At 36.2% G+C, this 17,887-nt stretch overlaps 2 protein-coding genes across 2 annotated transcripts in view; both read right to left on the reverse strand.

The window, feature by feature from the left end:
- The window catches only part of LOC134006303 (lamin-A-like), a 154,426-nt gene that overhangs the window by 105,338 nt on the left and 31,201 nt on the right, over nt 1-17,887 (reverse strand). The window lies entirely within an intron of this gene.
- LOC134006139 (lamin-A-like) lies at nt 7,162-13,195 on the reverse strand. Its single transcript, XM_062445227.1, has 7 exons — nt 12,903-13,195; nt 12,256-12,366; nt 10,760-10,852; nt 10,267-10,431; nt 8,978-9,085; nt 8,396-8,509; nt 7,162-8,131 (listed from the first exon to the last, which is right to left on the reverse strand). Exons 1-7 carry the CDS (start codon nt 13,020-13,022, stop codon nt 8,072-8,074), a joined length of 771 nt encoding a protein of 256 aa, XP_062301211.1. The 5' UTR covers nt 13,023-13,195; the 3' UTR covers nt 7,162-8,071.

The following is a 17,887-nucleotide window of genomic DNA, read 5'->3' on the forward strand; positions in this document are numbered from 1 at the left end:
CATCACTGTCCACATGTTAATTCATTGTTGGAGCTTTGACTCCGCCTCTTTTAATGACATCATCTGTTCCTTTCCGCAATGGTTTTAAGGCATCGACTGAAAAATTAGTGCCACCTGCTGTTTGTCGGGATGCACCAACTCCAAATAATTATTTAATTTTGCTGATATTGTGGAAACTTGGATGAAAAACTGGCAACAGTAGATATGTGTAAAGCAAGCTGATTAAGTATCCTTCAGCCTGACACAGTTGGTGTTTCTAAACCTCTTCCTCAAACATGACTGATAAAAATGTTTAAATAAGGAAGTTTGTTAGAAAAAACAAAAAATATCCATTTATAAAAACAAAAAAATTACATAAAACCTTGACTAAAGTTTTATAATAATGTTTTATGTTGTTTTTATGCTCACTTTTTTAATATTGTAAAAACATGATTTTCTTTTGCATTTTTCTTTGGTGTTTAGTGTTTTTTTTTTTTAAACTTTGTGTTGTCTGTGATAAAATGCATCCAATAGGGCTCTAAAGATATGACTGTACATAGTTTTTTCAACTTTCTCAAAGCTCTCTTTTTAAATCTACATTGGAGTAAAGCGACATCACATACAGTAAAGATGATTGGATATATATGAAAAAATGTGAAAAACATTTACAATTGAAATTTTGTGATTGTAATTAACTCAAATGAAAACGTGTTTTTTGTTTTTAATTTTCTTTTTATTAACTAAATAAATTGTTTCTGTTTTTAATATCAACATTCCCTTTGATGTTTTTAATATCAAGATTTTAGAGTAACATTTGTTGAATTTATAATGTTTGCTTGTGATATTGTAGTATAAATAAAAATGAATACTTTTAAAATAAACGACTGCTGAATTTTGTCTACACTAAAATTGTCACTGTGAGAAGTAAATGGAAAAAATAAATGGACCCAAATATTTTGGAAAACAGATTGCAACATCTGATTTATCTGATTAGCAAACAACCAAATTATAAGCAATTATTATATTGTCAGTACATTTGAGTAATAGTAATTTAATAGACACAATTATTTTTTCTCAATTATGTAGATGTCATCAATAACATCTAATGTCAGATCTAAAACATTGTATATATACACAAAAGACCTATTTCTCTCAAATATTGTTCACAAATCTGTCTAAATCTGTGTTAGTGAGCACTTCTCCTTTGCCCAGATAATCCAACCCACCTCACAGGTGTGGCATATCAAGATGCTGATTAGACAGCATGAATATTGCACAGGTGTGTCTTAGGCTGGCCACAATAAAAGGCCACTCTGAAATGTGCAGTTTTGCTTTATTGAGGGGGTCTGGGGGGGGGGTCAGAAAACCAGTCAGTATCTGGTGTGACCACCATTTGCCTAACCCTGCTAACCCATTTCCTTCGCATAGAGTTAATGAGGTTGTTGATTGTTGCCAGTTCCTGCCAATATCCAGCAACTTCGCATAGCCATTGAAGAGGAGTGGACCAACATTCGCCAGGCCACAATCAACAACCTGATCAACTCAATGCGAAGGAGATGGGCAGGATTTTGGTGGCCCTTAACAAAATTCTGTTTGTTGCCCCAAAACACTTCAGACACAACCACCAAACCTGCTCATAACTGAACGAACATGAACACAAACACTAGAGATGGAACATGAATTAACAATAACTCTCTGACTTTATTTGAAAACAAAGTTTATTAAAATGTGTGAAATTAATCTATAGGTAGTGCTGGCACTGGATGTTGGGGGGTGGCAGGGTATGTAGAAGGCTGTGGTTCAGCAGTTATGAGCTCTGAAGCTGCATTCACATCAGAGGAGGGAGGAGATGACCCTGAAGTATCTGACCATGTTCCCTCAGCAGCAGTCAGCTGATGAGGTAGATGCTCCTGGTGCAGTAGAAGTTGCTCCAAAATATTTAAATATAGGCTAGAAGACATAACCAAGGTACATTACATGTATATTTCAGGCCTATATATTAACCACACAACAAATACAATTTTATCAAAATATTCAAATGATCCAGTTATATTTTAATATGTCCAAATATGATCTTCGGAAATACAATTTAACATAACTAGAAAGCTAGTGGTTAGCCTGAAACTTTTTGGGGCTTTTTGGACACACAAGGTTAGATAGGTAGGTGAATTAAAATAATAAAATAAATAAAAATAATAAATCAAACCACCACTTTCATGTTGCAAGAAAACATTGGGTGCTAGTTAAGCTAGCCGTTGTGAATTATAAATGAGGTCACAGTCCTACTGATGTTAGTTTTTAATGCTAAACGTTTCAGCTAAAAATAATAATATGCAAGAAAATGACATGTCAGGTCATTTAATCAGATTCAATAAACAATAACATACCTTTATACTGTGATAGTTTTCCATGTCCAGTTTTCTCTTCTTTGGCTGTTCAGTGCCACTAAATGTTCAGAGCAGCTGCTGATAGAAACCATAGAAACACAAACTCTCCCTCCTGGATGGAAAATGCTCATTTGGATTTAAAAGTGATTAAAGAAAAATTAAAACGTGTTTAAATATCACATTTATATGGTTGATTAAGTTAATCTAATGAGGCCTGTGAGTCTTAATAGTCCTTATAACATCCTTACCGTAGTATTACCTACTGTATAGCTAGGTTACCATGGTTACACCTACTGTGTATCTTAGTTACCATGGTTACACAGAGTTCGTTGCTGCTGCTGTAAAACAGTAAATAAATAGTTTGAACATCATATAACTCCCGCCAAACGACTCGTGTCGCTGTAAGCAGAATGTATCCATATATCCGGTAACATTTAGACAGTTTGAAGAGCCGCACAATTAAATGATTTCTTCTGCGTTGAAGTTAGCGGATAGCTAACCGGAAGTTAGCGGATAGCTAACCGGACATTAGCGGATAGCTAACCGGAAGTTAGCTTCTCAACCGGCAGACGTACATTCATCCAGTCAGTTCAGGAAAGCAGTTCCACAGACTGAAGATAATTTGAGATTTATATGGCAGTGATAGGCGTAATCGGTATTGTGTTAACTCGTTTGGGAAGGGCTTGTAATGGTTTATCATTTATATGTAAAAATACCGCACTGCAGTGTGAAGAGCTGGCAAAATATAAAGTCCCACTGATCGTGTACCCCCCCCTAGTGGTTGTGGCCCTAAACAACCGCAGAGACCGTTTATGCCACGGGCCTGCCCTGGAGATGGGTTAGGGTTGTATATTTCCTTTTGCATATATAGACAATGTTTTAGATCTTTGAGTTCAGCTCATGAAAAATGGGAGCAAAAACAAAAGTGTTGCGTTTATATTTTTGTTCAGTGTATTTAATACATTCAAATTATTACACCCCTTAAAATTCAAGAGGGCTTCACAAACCCCAGTGGATCTTTGGCGCCCCCTATGGGTTATTGTGCTTGAGTCAGAAGAAAAAGGGAAGGAGTAGAACAAGAAAACAAATCCTTCAACACATGGTCGATTTACTCAGTCTTAATGCTTATTGATTGAAGAATAAGCAAATATTAAGTCTATTAACACTATCACAAGATCTGTTTTCATCCACCTGTTTTTACTCACATTTTCATTTGCCCTTAAAATAATATCACAAAAGAGATTTTACACTTTGCTGTGGTGAAAAAATCAACAGAAGCAAAGTGTGACAAAGTGCAGATTTAATGATTGTAAAGGAAACATTAGATCTGTGTGGAGTGATGATGAGACTGTAACGTTCCTCAAATTAATACATGGAACAAATAAATGTTATATTTCCATCACTGTCCACATGTTTTTTCATTGTTTGAGCTTAGACTTCCCCTCTTTTAACATCATCTGGTTGTGTCCTCTTCTGCAATGATTTAAAGGCAATGAATGGAAAATGATCACCACCTGCTGTTTATCCCAATGCACCAACTCCAAATAATGATTTCCTTCTTTCTGATATTGTGGAAATTTGGTTAAAAGTTGGATGGCAAACTGGCAACAGTAGAAATGTGTAAAGCAAGCTGATTAAGTATCCTTCAGCCTGGCACAGTTGGTGTTTATAAACCTCTTCCTCAAACACAACCGATAAAAATGTTAAAATAAGAAAGTTTGTAAAAAAAAAACAAAAAAAAACAGGTTTGTATTTTGAATGTAAAATGAATGTTGAATATTAAACTAATTTCTTCCAAGTCCGTGTGGTACTTTCTTCAAAATAGACACAGTCATTTGCACAATCATTTCAAAGTTCTGATACTGATAATAATCTGATGCTGATGTGCCAAAAGATTAAGTATTTCCTTATTTGTGAAACCGATACCAAAGCAGCACTATTTTTTTTAGTAAATCATTTATAAACTGTCCTAAACTGACCACCCATTCATCCTTCGCTTGAGCTGAGGAACCTTTCAATACTCTTCTTAGATTTTTAAGGTAACATGGTTTGTTAATCAAAAATTATACTCTTTTTTTATTCATGTACAATTAATAAATAAAAGAAAGAAAAACAGAAAAAAATAAGTAAATAAAAATACACCTACTACAGAAAAAAACAAGCAGTAAGCTAGAGAAAGTTCACACCAACAATAACAGAAAAAAGGGACCCATCCACCTATTTGATTGAGAGGGCTGTGTGTTAACGCGTTACCAATCAATGATCTAAGGCAGTGGTTCCCAACTATTTTTTACCCTTTTATTTCACTGTCATACTTATGTGTGTGTGTGTGTGTTCTATGATGCTGAAAAGGATTGACATGACTATTCTTTCAGCTTATATGTATCACAGTCTGCTCTGTTACCCTCCTGCTGCTGGTAAATTTTGATTCACCACACCCCTGCTACACTCCTGCTAATCAGCCACACCCACCTCATCAATTAACCCTGTTTACCTGGACTCTCAGCTGCAGCTCATCCTGTAATCAATCTCTTCACTCATTCCTTGCCAGATTGTTGTTTGCTTCATGCCAGACCTTCCAGCACTATTTCACGGACTGATTCCCTGGTTTCGACCCTGATTGCTTTCTCCTCGTGTCTATCCCGGTAAATGCACCAGCCTTCTGTCCCTGACTTTGAGTATCGCCTGTTCCTGTCTACCTGTGGCTGTGTGGCGTCCTCCGGCTTAGATCCTGTCAGGAGAGCCCAGAGACTCCAGCTTGGTCAACCTCATCTCCATGAGTGCTACTGGCATTGCCTTACCTGCCTACGCATTCTACCATACAACTGTACAGTTACCTTGCGGACTATATAATAAAGATAATTTCTAACTTCTCTCTGCTGTTGTGCTGCATTTGGGTCCTACCCCCCTCCATACCCATGATAATATGATAATGAAATGTTCAGAGACATTAAATATGTGGCATGTTTTTGTTTGCTATCAACAGCAGAGTGATAGCAGATGTTATCCCAGAGAGGCTGGATACAGAAATCAAAACATATACTGGATATACTGCCTATTTTAAAATCCCATTTTTTAGGTAGTTTATAAATACATTTTAGTTGTGAAAATATAATGTTATATCTGTGATAGAATTAAACATCAAAGGCAAGGAGTGGCAATTTTCTCAGTTACTGGCTCTTGTGTTTCAACAGAGAATAATTAATTCTATATACAGTGGCCATTCTCATTTTTCTGTTTCCTATTATGATCTATGATTAATTTAATTGTTGCAAAAATCCCACTCTTAACCGCAATCATTTCCGTCATTATAAGCCTGCTCCTATTTAGCACGGATAGCACTGATAAATCAGTAAATGACTGTTCTTGGCTTTTTACTCACGAAGCTCTTATTGAAATCACAGCAACGTAACGAGTTGACATGTTGTGGCAACTCTCCACCGCTGTTTGTCACTCTGCTGCTCTACTGCGCCGACCTGCCAGCCAGCTCTCTGTATACTGCAGGAGGCATGTTCACGTTACACAAGCCCTTATCCTCACTATATACACTGAACAAAGATATAAACGCAACACTTTTGTTTTTGCTCCCATTTTTCATGAGCTGACCTCAAAGATCTAAAACATTGTCTTTATACACAAAAGACCTATTTCTCTCAAATATTGTTCACAAATCTGTCTAAATCTGTGTTAGTGAGCACTTTGCCGAGATAATCCATCTCGGTTCAGCTCATGAAAAATGGGAGCAAAAACAAAAGTGTATATTTTTGTTCAGTGTATTTAATACATTAAAATTATTACACCCCTTAAAAGTCAAGAGGGCTTCACAACCCCCAGTGGATCTTTGGCGCCCCCTAGGGGTTGTTGCGCTCCCCCGTTGGGAATCACTGATCTAAACCATTCAGGGTAATGGTTTAAATTACAGCCTTTTAGATTATAATTCTTTCCAATTTACAGTCATATTTTATACTTATATTTTATACTATTTATTAGTATGCACAGCGCAATGCATACCAATAAATAGATGTTGGTACAAGGATGAAGAGGGGAAGTTAATTAATAATTCTGAAACAATCTAGGATTTTAAAATTAGTAAGTTAGATATCCTTTAGGTATTTTAATTAATTGGTACATATTCACAAGCAACAAATCACAAGCAGTTGAGAGTGGCAAATGAGCCTCCATCATCAACGGTTGCTGCTTAAATGAGAGACACCTTGAATTGTCTTCAGTAGAGCTGTTGTTGAGGGACACTAGAGATGTTTTTTTATAACTATTACCTGTGCTTTGGCTTTAAATCTGCTCGGTTCTTAAGTTGGTTTACTGTTTAAAGAGACACAACTGACTTTGAAAGTTATGAAAATACACATAGCTCATCAACTTTTGTTAAGTTATCAATGTAGTGTTTGTGTTCTTTGCTGTTTATGACAGATACTCTTGGACAGGACATAAAATCAGTCATCTTCTACAACAGCTATTAGATCTTAGAACTTTTGACTTTACTGTACTCCATAACAGCAATGAACAGCACCCAGTGTAGCAAAAGTGTCAGTCAACATAAAGCCAGACTTCTGAAGCCCCCGGTACAATGTGTGCCCAGTACAACATTGTACATTACAAGATAAAGAGTAACATACAAGCTATAAACTTACAGTATGTTAATGATAATACTCTGATTCACAGGCCTCAAATTTATTCAGCAAGTACCCAAAACCTAAAAGATTAAACTTGTTTGATTATCCTCCGTTTCTTCTTTTTATGTACCCTCCTAGTGGTAAGCGATATATGAATGAATGAATGACTTGAATGAATTTTTTAATGAACTTACACATATACACAAAACATTATATACACATTCCAACAAAACAAAATCGACAATCCAACCATTAATGTCAAATATCAGGTGGTCATTGTGAAATAAATCAGCAGATTTATGAAGTGGTACAGAACTCATCATCCCGTCATCCACAAAACTTTGAGTTTTGCTGACCAGTCATACTGTACCCCACAATGTTAGAATGACATATCAGTTAAACAATACGAACAGTGCAACTTATTCTTGATTTCCTGGACTGTTATCGCCTTCATCCCTATATCTACATGAATGCACCATTGAAAAACACAATTTTTTTTTCACGATTTTCTGAGGATAAGGTACAATTTAGAACCCCAGTGTTCAAAAAAAAATATATTTAATATTTAAGCAACTTCATGAAACAAGCAAATATATTACTTTATCTGAGTAGAACATGTTTCAGTGTTAATGTAACAATATCACCCTATTAAAAAAAGAGATATTTATCTATATGTTGTAAAGCTGCATTTCAAAGGTCAAATTTCTTTTTATAAAAACATGTTTGAAAATAATTGAATTTTCTTGATAAAATATTGAGCGTCTGGACTCTTGGAGTGTTACAGGGTCAAATTCAAATATTAGTTATCCAGCTTCTTATCCATCCATCCATCTATCCATACATACATACATACATACATACACACAAAACATTTCTTGAGTTGCATTAGCCTAAATTTTGATTTTGGGTTGAATTTAATAGTTCCATATTTGAACTTTGATCACTATAGATTGGTGTCAAATGTGCAGTAGTAGTAAAACAATAATGGTTTCTATAGGGAGATACAAGCTGTGCTATTGATGATTGAAGATGTATAATAATTGTTGTTTTCAAGTGTGATGAATTCCGCTGAGTTTAGCTGTAGTGATCACAGTTTGCTTCTATGGTGACATTCACTTTGGTATTGGCCATTTCCTGTTGGTGACAGAGAAAAAACAAAATGTAATAATTGCACAATGAGGCCAAATGTATGTGGACACTATGACACTTGAAAGCTACATGTTCATTACTCTGCTGCTATAAATGCCCAATAACTGGAGTTGGATAGGAATTAAATCAGTGCTCTTTGCAGGCCAGTCAATTTCTTCCACAGCAAACTTTGTACGAGGGTTTCTGCTTAAATGTATTAATTGGCCATATACTGTATTTTTCAAGGTGTGATGTGAGGTGATGTCAGACCTGTCCAGAGCTGCAGAGGAGGGTGGCCAGTAGTTTGTCTGCAGGGTCCCAGGATTTCCACAATACCAAGTTTGTGGGGGGATTGTGATCAACATCACTATTTGAAGGCCAGATCTGAAAGGAGCAGATATCTACAGATTTACCGTACAGGTAAACATTATAACCCCTAAGTCTATCACTTGATTAAAAACAACAAAAACACATTTGGTTGTACTGTGATTGGCTAGTCACACTGCACAACAAGACAGCATTAATTCTATTTTAAAGCAGATCTGTATTTATTTCATTTAGTATTATTATTTCAAATGGAACTCAATGACAGAAGCATTGACTGTATATAAAGTCTGTATAAGACTTCAAATGGCATCACACAAGCAAGATGGCAGCTCCTGAATATTTTGGCTTCACTTTTGCATAGGAACAGGAAGTGGAGTTGTGTTGCCCATATTTATACATAAGACATGGACAGATTCAGACACTGTTACAGTAACAGTTAACCACATTTTGAAAAAAACAAACAAAAGGAAGAAAAAGTCAAATTCAACAAACACACATCAAAAATAATATTGAATAAAACCTCACAGTGACAGTCTGTTCAGCCTTGAGTGTGAAGGACGGCAGAAATGTGTATATGATGGGTTGTTCGTCGTCAACTTGTATTTGTAACTCCCAGCATCCCATTGGTTGTTCCTGCAGGAGAGATGTTACTCAGGAGAGGGAGACACATAGCCCGATAACTACATAAAGGAGTATTCACAAAACATCTAAAGTCTATTCTAAAGTTGTGTTCATTTGATCTGGGCCAAAGAAACAAAAAATAATAATATGATTCCTTTAAGTTCTATTATGTATTTATTTATATTGCTGACTGGGGATTTTTGGTGACGTTATCCTGCACGTCATATCACAAATTCTACAAAAAATGGGTGCAGTCTGGATGCTTGATGGCATAATAGCAATTCAAATGACCAGTCGGTGACCTGCTTTAGTTGATGATCTGACAGCTAACATGCTAGCCTGCTAGTCAGTCACAACAGTTTTCCAAGTTTCTGTAATTTTTCCAAGCAGCAGCTGCCACATCTTGAGGCTGAAGGACCTTGAAGTATTACCAACAGCCAATAGCTGCTTCAACTGACTCTCATTCAAAATGCTTCTACTATACTCTCTACATTTTATGGTCTCCTGTGGACTGAGTCAGGATGAACATTGGGTGGAATTTGAATATGTTGCATCAGTGACTGATTTCCTTTAATGATATTTTTCCTACTGCAACTATTCTTAATAGTGGTTGTGGTTACCTAAACGTATCCATGCTTCAACCCTTGCATACTATTTGGGAAAAAATTCAACCCATTTTGACATGGCAAAGAAATGGAAACAAGCTAAATGAAATTGTTTAAGCCTTAAATTGAATTACTTTTCCTAAAGTGGCCTAGGATATACAAAACAAATGATATCATAAAATAGTGTGATTGTGAATGTAGTTTCTCTATAAAGTAACAGAACACCAAATAGACTACAGATTCAAAATATTCTACCAATGGGACTAATTTTAAAGGGATAGTTGCACTGGTTCAAAAATGGCCTGTTATGGGTCAGAAAATAAACAGTATGAAAAGGTAACCAGTAGATTGGGTTAAATGTTATTCCTGGAGATAACACACAGACAAATCCTTTGCGGCTATGAATGCAGATATGCCATTTCAACTCATTACATGAGAAGAGAAGATTGTTCCTGAGGTAGTGTGAGCAGTTCATTACCTATGCTTGAAGAGCCTATTTGGAATAGCTTTTAATAAATAGTCCATTGGAATTACATGCTAATATAGTGCTTAAATAGCAAGCATCCACAAACAAACAAACAATATTACCTCATTGGAGAAGTTTCTGAGATGGACATATTTTCTGTCCTGGTCAAACTCAACAATAACAGGTCCCCTGACCGAGCCCTGACAGGTCACGGTGGGGTTGTCATGCTCTTGAGATGGTTTATTTGAATTCTGAAGTTCAAGCACTTTAAGTTTGCTTTTCTCAAGCTGAGGGGAAAAAGACAACACACACACACACACACACACACACACACACACACACACACACACACACACACACACACACACACACACACACACACACACACACACACACACACACACACACACACACAGATTAATCATTCAAAATGATTGAGTCATTTAAGACTTAAGTATAAAAACAGGACAAAAGACCACATAATATTTAAATGTGACTAGCATAGATTTTTTTAAAAAGACAATACTGACATGGAGAGAGAAATGTGTGGGTGTATGTGTGTGTGTGTGTGTGTGTAAGGGAGTGTGTAAGGGAGTGTGTATGTTGTGTTTGAACCTCTTTCTCCAGGTTCCTGAGCTCTGCTGATGTGTTTTTCAGTTGGTCTTGGGTCTGCTGCAGCTCTGTGCACTTCAACTCAATGACCTTCAGCTAACAAACAGATAGATGGATAATGGTTAGTCTTTCAGAAGTGGTTTTACAGTAAGTAAAAGTGTATCCAAAGCTCATATATCTTATTCATTTGCATACAGAATCTGAACACATTTCATTGACAAAGAGTGGAAAAGGGTTAATAAATAAAGTTAAGTTAGTACTTAATGTTAAGGCAATGTCAGGACATACAGTTATGGGTGTAGATGGGTAGCAGAACACAGGACATGATTACTGTCAGATCCTGCACACATCATTACCTCAATTTAGAGATGCACTTATTGTTTCTCCTGCTTTGTGATGCTGTCATGGCCTCATGGGTTTTGTTTGTTTTCTCAATCTCCAATGTTATACTTCTGTTGTTCAGTCCTTTTCGTCATATGGTTTTGCTTAGTTATATGTGGGCTTTTGTTTAAAGGATTGCATTGTATTATTGGTTAACTGATGTTTACTTAACATGCATCTCAGGTGATCGAATCACAGCTGGGCCCACCTGCGCTGCTATCTCTGACAGAAGCCGCAGTTTTTTAATAAAGTTATAAGAAAGAATCTGACTGATAGCCATCAACTAACAAAACATCAGTACTGCTGTTTCTGCAGCATCACAGATTACATTCAGAATATGGAAGGAGGATAATATAGGGGTCCAATTGGCTCCCCTATGTCCGGCTGCTATAGTGTCAGACACAACAATAAATATGGCCAAAACCTTCCTGATAATTCAACAGGGTGGGGGCAGTCTCAGAGTCTATTAGAGAACCTATTGGATGACATGCTGCTGAGCCAGCCAGCCATCTGGCATAAGAGGGAAAACAGGTTTGTTAAAACACTAAGCACTTTTTTCCGAGAATAAACAACAATGTTTTCTATCCAGATGAAAAATACTCTTTTTTAAAATTATTATCATCAGTTGGCCCTCTTCAATCGGGGAAACCACTTTATGTAGCTGTGTAGCTATTTGTTGTATTGTGACCTAAATTCAGTGTTGTTTAGTGGTGTACAATTCTGTGCAAATTTGTGTTGTGGATTTTTATTTTCTATTTCAGGTACATCTGCCATGAACACTTCCAACAAGAAAATGGTTTCAGTTTCCTTTCAACTGAAACTGGACAGATAAAGTAACATTTTTCTTCATCAAAGCAGGCTAATTGAAACCATTCTGAAGATATGAATGTAATTGTAAGGTCTTAGTTGTTCAACACAGACTCCTGTCTTTAAAGACTTTAAACATGTTCTTTTAATGAGTTAGTTTGATTGCTGACCAATTGATTAATAAAAAACTATTATAAATAACTACCATAAAACTAAACCTTTGCATATTGACAGATGATTTGCTTTCTCTCTTTACTAGACTGGACTATCAAAAACTATCTCAACAGAAACAGAAAAATTAAGGTACAGACATAAGCATCCTTCTTGTTGGTCCCCAGCTTCTCCATCAGCCTCTGCAGGTTGTTTTTTGACATCTGAACATCATCACAGAGCTTCTGGAATTCAGCTTGTTTTTCTTCAATCTAGGAGGAAAGATCATTTCAGACATGATAGAAATGCACATTTGAGTGAATATACGCCCACCAACGCTAACAGTTTAATTTGTATGTCTAATTACTGAAATTGTCACAACATTTCAGAAGGTGTTTAAAGTCATAATCCTTAATACTTTCATGAAATCAAACCATTTATGATACCAACATTATTTCAATAATAGCCATTCATTGTATCACTTCTGTAGTAGAGTGTGAGATTGCGACTAACCGACTAGTTATATAAATGCTGTATTCATGCTCTGCTTTAATTAACTTATTTCACTTTAATGAGAAAAAGGCTTTAAGGATAAAGGTTCACTTCTTCTTGGATTAATAGTATCTCAGGGATGGTTTACAAATATAACTAGTTGGGGGCACTGTTATTCTGCTCATAAAATAAATTCATTTGTTGTTTTAAATGTGCAAAAATAAATGGATAAATATATGGAAGACTTGAAGAGAAACAACACAAACCAATAGGTGGCCTGGAATACATCTTTTGAGGAAAATATATAAATATGAACCTGCTCGTGTGTGGTATTTAATTCATTCTCCTTGGTCTTCTCCTCCTCTTTCAACTTCTTCACTTCCTTTTCAGCCATCTCCTTTTTCAGCTGGTCCTCCTTGCTTAAACCCTGGACCATATTAAAACATGTGACAGAACATAAAGTACTAACCCAGTCTCACAAATATGTGTATAAATAACACACTTTCAAATTGCATGCAAGTCATATGCAAATGTAGCTGTAAGGAACCTAGTTATATTTGATCAGGATTTGTCCTTCAATTCCCACATAAAACAAATTTCAAGGACTGCCTTTTTTCATCAGCGTAATATTACAAAAATCAGACACATTCTCAAGTCTCAAGATAACGCTGAAAAACGAGTCAACACATTTGTTACCTCTAGGTTGGACTACTGCAATTTAATTTTTATCAGGCTGTCCTAACAAATCATTAAAGACTGTCCAACTGGTCCAGAATGCATCTGCACGTGTACTGACAAAAACTACAAAGAGAGATCATATTACTCATATTTTAGCTTTGCTGCATTGGCTTCCTGTAAAATCCAGAATAGAATTTCAAAGTCACTTTCAAAGCTCTTAATGGTCAGGCTCCATCACATCTTAAAGAGCTCATAGTGCTTTATGTACCTACTAGAACACTTAAAACTTTCCTTTTTGCTAAAGCTTATAGTTAGGGCCGGCCAGGCTTGTCTTGGACCAGCTCCTAGTTTATGCTGCTATAGGCTTAGACTGCCGGGGGACTCTCTCCACCTCCCTCTCTCTATCCATTTACATTCATGTAATATTAATGCTTTCACAAACTTAAACTTAAACTTAACTGAAACATCTTTAACCTTTTCATATGTCCTTTGACACTGTTAGTGGGTTTAGGCACAATCAGAGCTGGCTACACATTAAAATTGTTCAGTGCTGCTCAATTTAATCTGTCATTTAATGACCAGCAGATAATTCAGTCTGACTGTCTCAACAACACAAATAATGAATATATGTCAACAATGGACTAACTTGGTGTTGTGGTGTTTCCACTGCTGAGATATTTTCTACATTAGGAAGTGTGGGAATATACTATTGCACTTGCATAACATGATCACTTACCCATATACGGGATTGAGAGTTTTGAATTGTCAACAACTGGAGAGAGATAATGAAAAAAATGAGGGACACATTAAATAGCATGAGTAATTATGTGTTAAAATACTACAAATGTAATATAGACATAAAGATTTTATAGATTTTATAGGAAGATTTTATATGATACATGTTACTGAGAGGATATGAATGTAAGAAAGTCATGGTGTATGGATCTATATGTCTGCCTTGAACAGCAATGATGATGAGATATCTAAATAAAAACAAAAGTATTTAGAGAAAATAAAATAACCTCTTTGTTATTGGTCTCAAGCTTCTCCTTCAGTGCCTGCAGGTCTTTCTCCTTCTTCTGATGCTCTTCATGGAGCTCCTGTAGCTCAGCGTGTTTATTTTCAACCTGGAAGGACAGAGAGAAGATTAAGAGACACAAGATGGGTGACATGTTCATGTATTAACATTTAAACCTTAATACTACAAACTAACTGGTCTAACTTCAGTTTGGACTTGGTCTCTACTCCATTTGGATCTGCTCTTTGACCTTGTATTTTGATATTGTCTATACATAAATAATATGACTACAAAAAGGAATTAGCGTATTATAGAGCCTTGCCTGTCCTTTCCTTTGACTCCTTTAAATATAGTGTGTCTAGTCTTGCCTTTTCCTACATTGAAATGTTTTTTACTCTTTAAATTGTTTTTATCTGTTCTCTTTTAAAACCTAATTATTTTATGACTTGTGTATTTTGCTGCCATGTGAAGCGCTTTGTAACTTGTAGTGTATTATATTATTAATCTTCTAAATACTCATTATGATTCTTCCGCCAAATTTCGTGTCGCGTAACTCGTCCCGCAGCTTTGCGAAAACCCCAACAATATATACATCAAAACGTGTGGCTCGATCTGGAAAAAGGTGCTATGACTGTTGGTGTTGAAATTCCAATTTTTCCCAACGTTATTCCCAAAAAAACATGAATAATTCTCCATTGGAAATGAATGGGATTTTTTTTAAAAACCCACATAATTTCACCTTAATTTCACCTTTTTTTGGAGAGACCTAGCTCTCTCATACTTGCACGTAGAAATTTGATTCAAACTTTAAAACGGAGGAAAACTTGTAATCTCTCCAAAACACCAAACCGTTTTTACATAACATGTAACCTTTTCAAACTATGAGCAGTCAAACAAGGAGTGGAAATCACTTTTTCTTCAAAGTTAGAGTGGAAGCGTCAGTTAGCTTGAGTGTGAAAACCAGTAAAAAATAACCTTATTTTTTATTTTTAACTCGAGCTCACGGCCAAATCGTAAAAAAGGAGACAAATAATTTTTTGTCAAAATGTAGACATAGGTGTTGGGATTCATAAAATGTGACGTTGATAGGCGGGGTCTGCACAAAATTTAAACAGGGGGGGCCGAGACCGGCGGCAATACCTGTCTAGCTCCCCATTGACTGTAATGTAATCGTCTTTTTTTTTTCCAAAAGAATCTCACTCTGTCTTCGCACTGAGCTTACTCGTTCATTTAAAGGAATATCTGAATAAAATAAACGCTGTCAGAATCTACCGGCTTCTGTGTCTCTTACAGTGTTTTTGGACAGGAGTTACGGTTTCCTCACAGTTTGCAATTGTTCGGGACCTTGTCAGAAGCCAAATTCTGGGGGCATTTTGAGAATTTCCAAGCAGATCCTCACACATCGCCGTAGCAACCGTAGGGCCTTAGCTGTCCTGAGCAACCTGTTGCTGGGCAGAAACGGACCTACTTTTTTGAGATTGGCTAATTCCTGTCTGTCTGTTTTGCCAGTTAAACGAGCTAGCTCTCAGCAATAGCGTCCATGTTTAGGGTAGAGGTGGTGACTTTGATTGACAGGTGACACTCGGTGGTTGGCGGGGCTCCAGCAAACTCAGCAGGGCACGCCCACAGCGATTGGGAGCAGAGACAGAGGCTGAATTTTACACAACTTTGAAGCCTAATTTCACATTTTTTAGCGATTTTTTTAATCATTCACAATTGGCAAGGTGGTTAACACCACACTTTTCTGTGGTATGTCAAACTCAGAACACATATTTATTTATACTTACTTTACACAGACCTTAAGACTAACGCTAGAACCGCCCACCTCATTAACATATGGAGACAGAAATACAGCTCTCCCCTTTGATCCTTCTCTCAAGGTAAGAAACTGTCTTCTTCATTAAGCTCCGCTAGCTTTACATTAGCTGCTCACAGAAGGCCTATTCAGAAATGTAGACTTTATTTCATAGCAATAAAGATGAAAACATGTCTGTGAAAAAATGAAGTAGACTTTACTTAATTAGTTTAAATAAATATTATTTATGCTTAAATATGATTAACATTTACTTAATATTTTCAGGGATGTTAAGTTGAGAATAAAGTACATTACACTTGATACTGACTAGTAAGATGTACTTAATTCTCGAAAGCAGAATATGATCAGGGTGACTTTTGAACACTGGAAATAAATTGTGTACTTGTCCCGGCAGCAGCCCTGTGGCACTCAAAATTTCCCTGGAATTATCTAGTTATCATTAGTACTACTATTATTATTATCAATAGTAATAACACTATTATTATATTTAAGTAAAGATAAACCTTGTTCATGTGCTCCAGCTCCTGCTCCATGGTCTTCAATCTGTTCTCAGCTTCCTTCCTCTTCTTCTGCTCTTCCTGGAGCTGCTGATTTAATGTCTGCTTGTTAAATTGAGAGAGAGAATGATGATCAGGCAAGATGTAAGAAGATGTAGGAGAAGAGTGAAAACTTGTAGACATGTAGGAGACTTAACATTTGTCTGTCTTTTCTCTCTTTCTATTTCTTGGTGTCTTTTTTCCTCTACTGGAAACATATACCGTAGCCAAGGTGATGTAAACCATTACTTTGTGGACTCCTGTTTTGAAGCCTCCCGTATTGCAACCATCCCCATATAAGAATTTTTGAACCAGAAGTGACGTATTTGGACAAGAGGGTGGACTGACCCTAACAACAATGTTAGCTGTTAGCTTGGTTAGCATATGCAGTATATTTTTAACCATGTTAAAGATAATCCTAATGTTTGCTTGCAAAAAATGGGTTAAATTGTAAAGTGCTTACTGTGAAAAAACTGAACATCCGACATCTGTCAATTTACTGACTCATGAATTGAAAAACACTGAAATAGCAACAGCCTCAGCCATACTCTGGGAATCTGGGATCACGCCATGTTTACGCCTGACAAATGACTGGAAATAACTCTATAATGTATTTACTTACATTTTTGGTTTTCTTTTTCCCCCCTTTGTTCTTTTCTAACACTGTTGGAGTTGTCATAAGCTGCTCTCCCTCTTTTCGATCTGTATTGAGAGGCTGCATTTCAGCGTCATTCCCATTTTGTCCTCTTTCACTTTTGACCGTGTAGTTCCTCATTTTGTCTGTGTAAAAATAAAAGGCTATAAGCTTCAGTTTAGGAAGATATCAGAGCATATGAGACTTTAGACAGGGCTAAAAGAACAACTTGAAAATTTGACCAATTAGGAGTCAATGCAGACATACTGAAAAACATTTTAAATATTTCATAACCCACCAAATACTGACTAATTCAACTCAATTACACATTTCTTATCACTTTTCCTATTGAGTGTTGCAAGAATAATGGTTCAAAGCACTGCAATTCATTAGTGACTTACTTGTTATGTTTTTCCTCCACACAAAAAGGACTATTGCCAAAATGAACACAATGCAAACAGCCAAGCCAGTAATGATGGGAACAGCATAATTGAATGGGAACATGAAGAAATCATCTGAAATGATAAAAAAATAGAATAAAATGATATTCATATAAAAAATACCTTAGCTATTATTTTATTATATTAAAAAAAACGCATCTGTACCTGAAACAATAATG

The sequence above is a fragment of the Scomber scombrus genome, chromosome 23, assembly GCF_963691925.1.
Source record: "Scomber scombrus chromosome 23, fScoSco1.1, whole genome shotgun sequence".
NCBI classification, from domain to species: domain Eukaryota; kingdom Metazoa; phylum Chordata; class Actinopteri; order Scombriformes; family Scombridae; genus Scomber; species Scomber scombrus.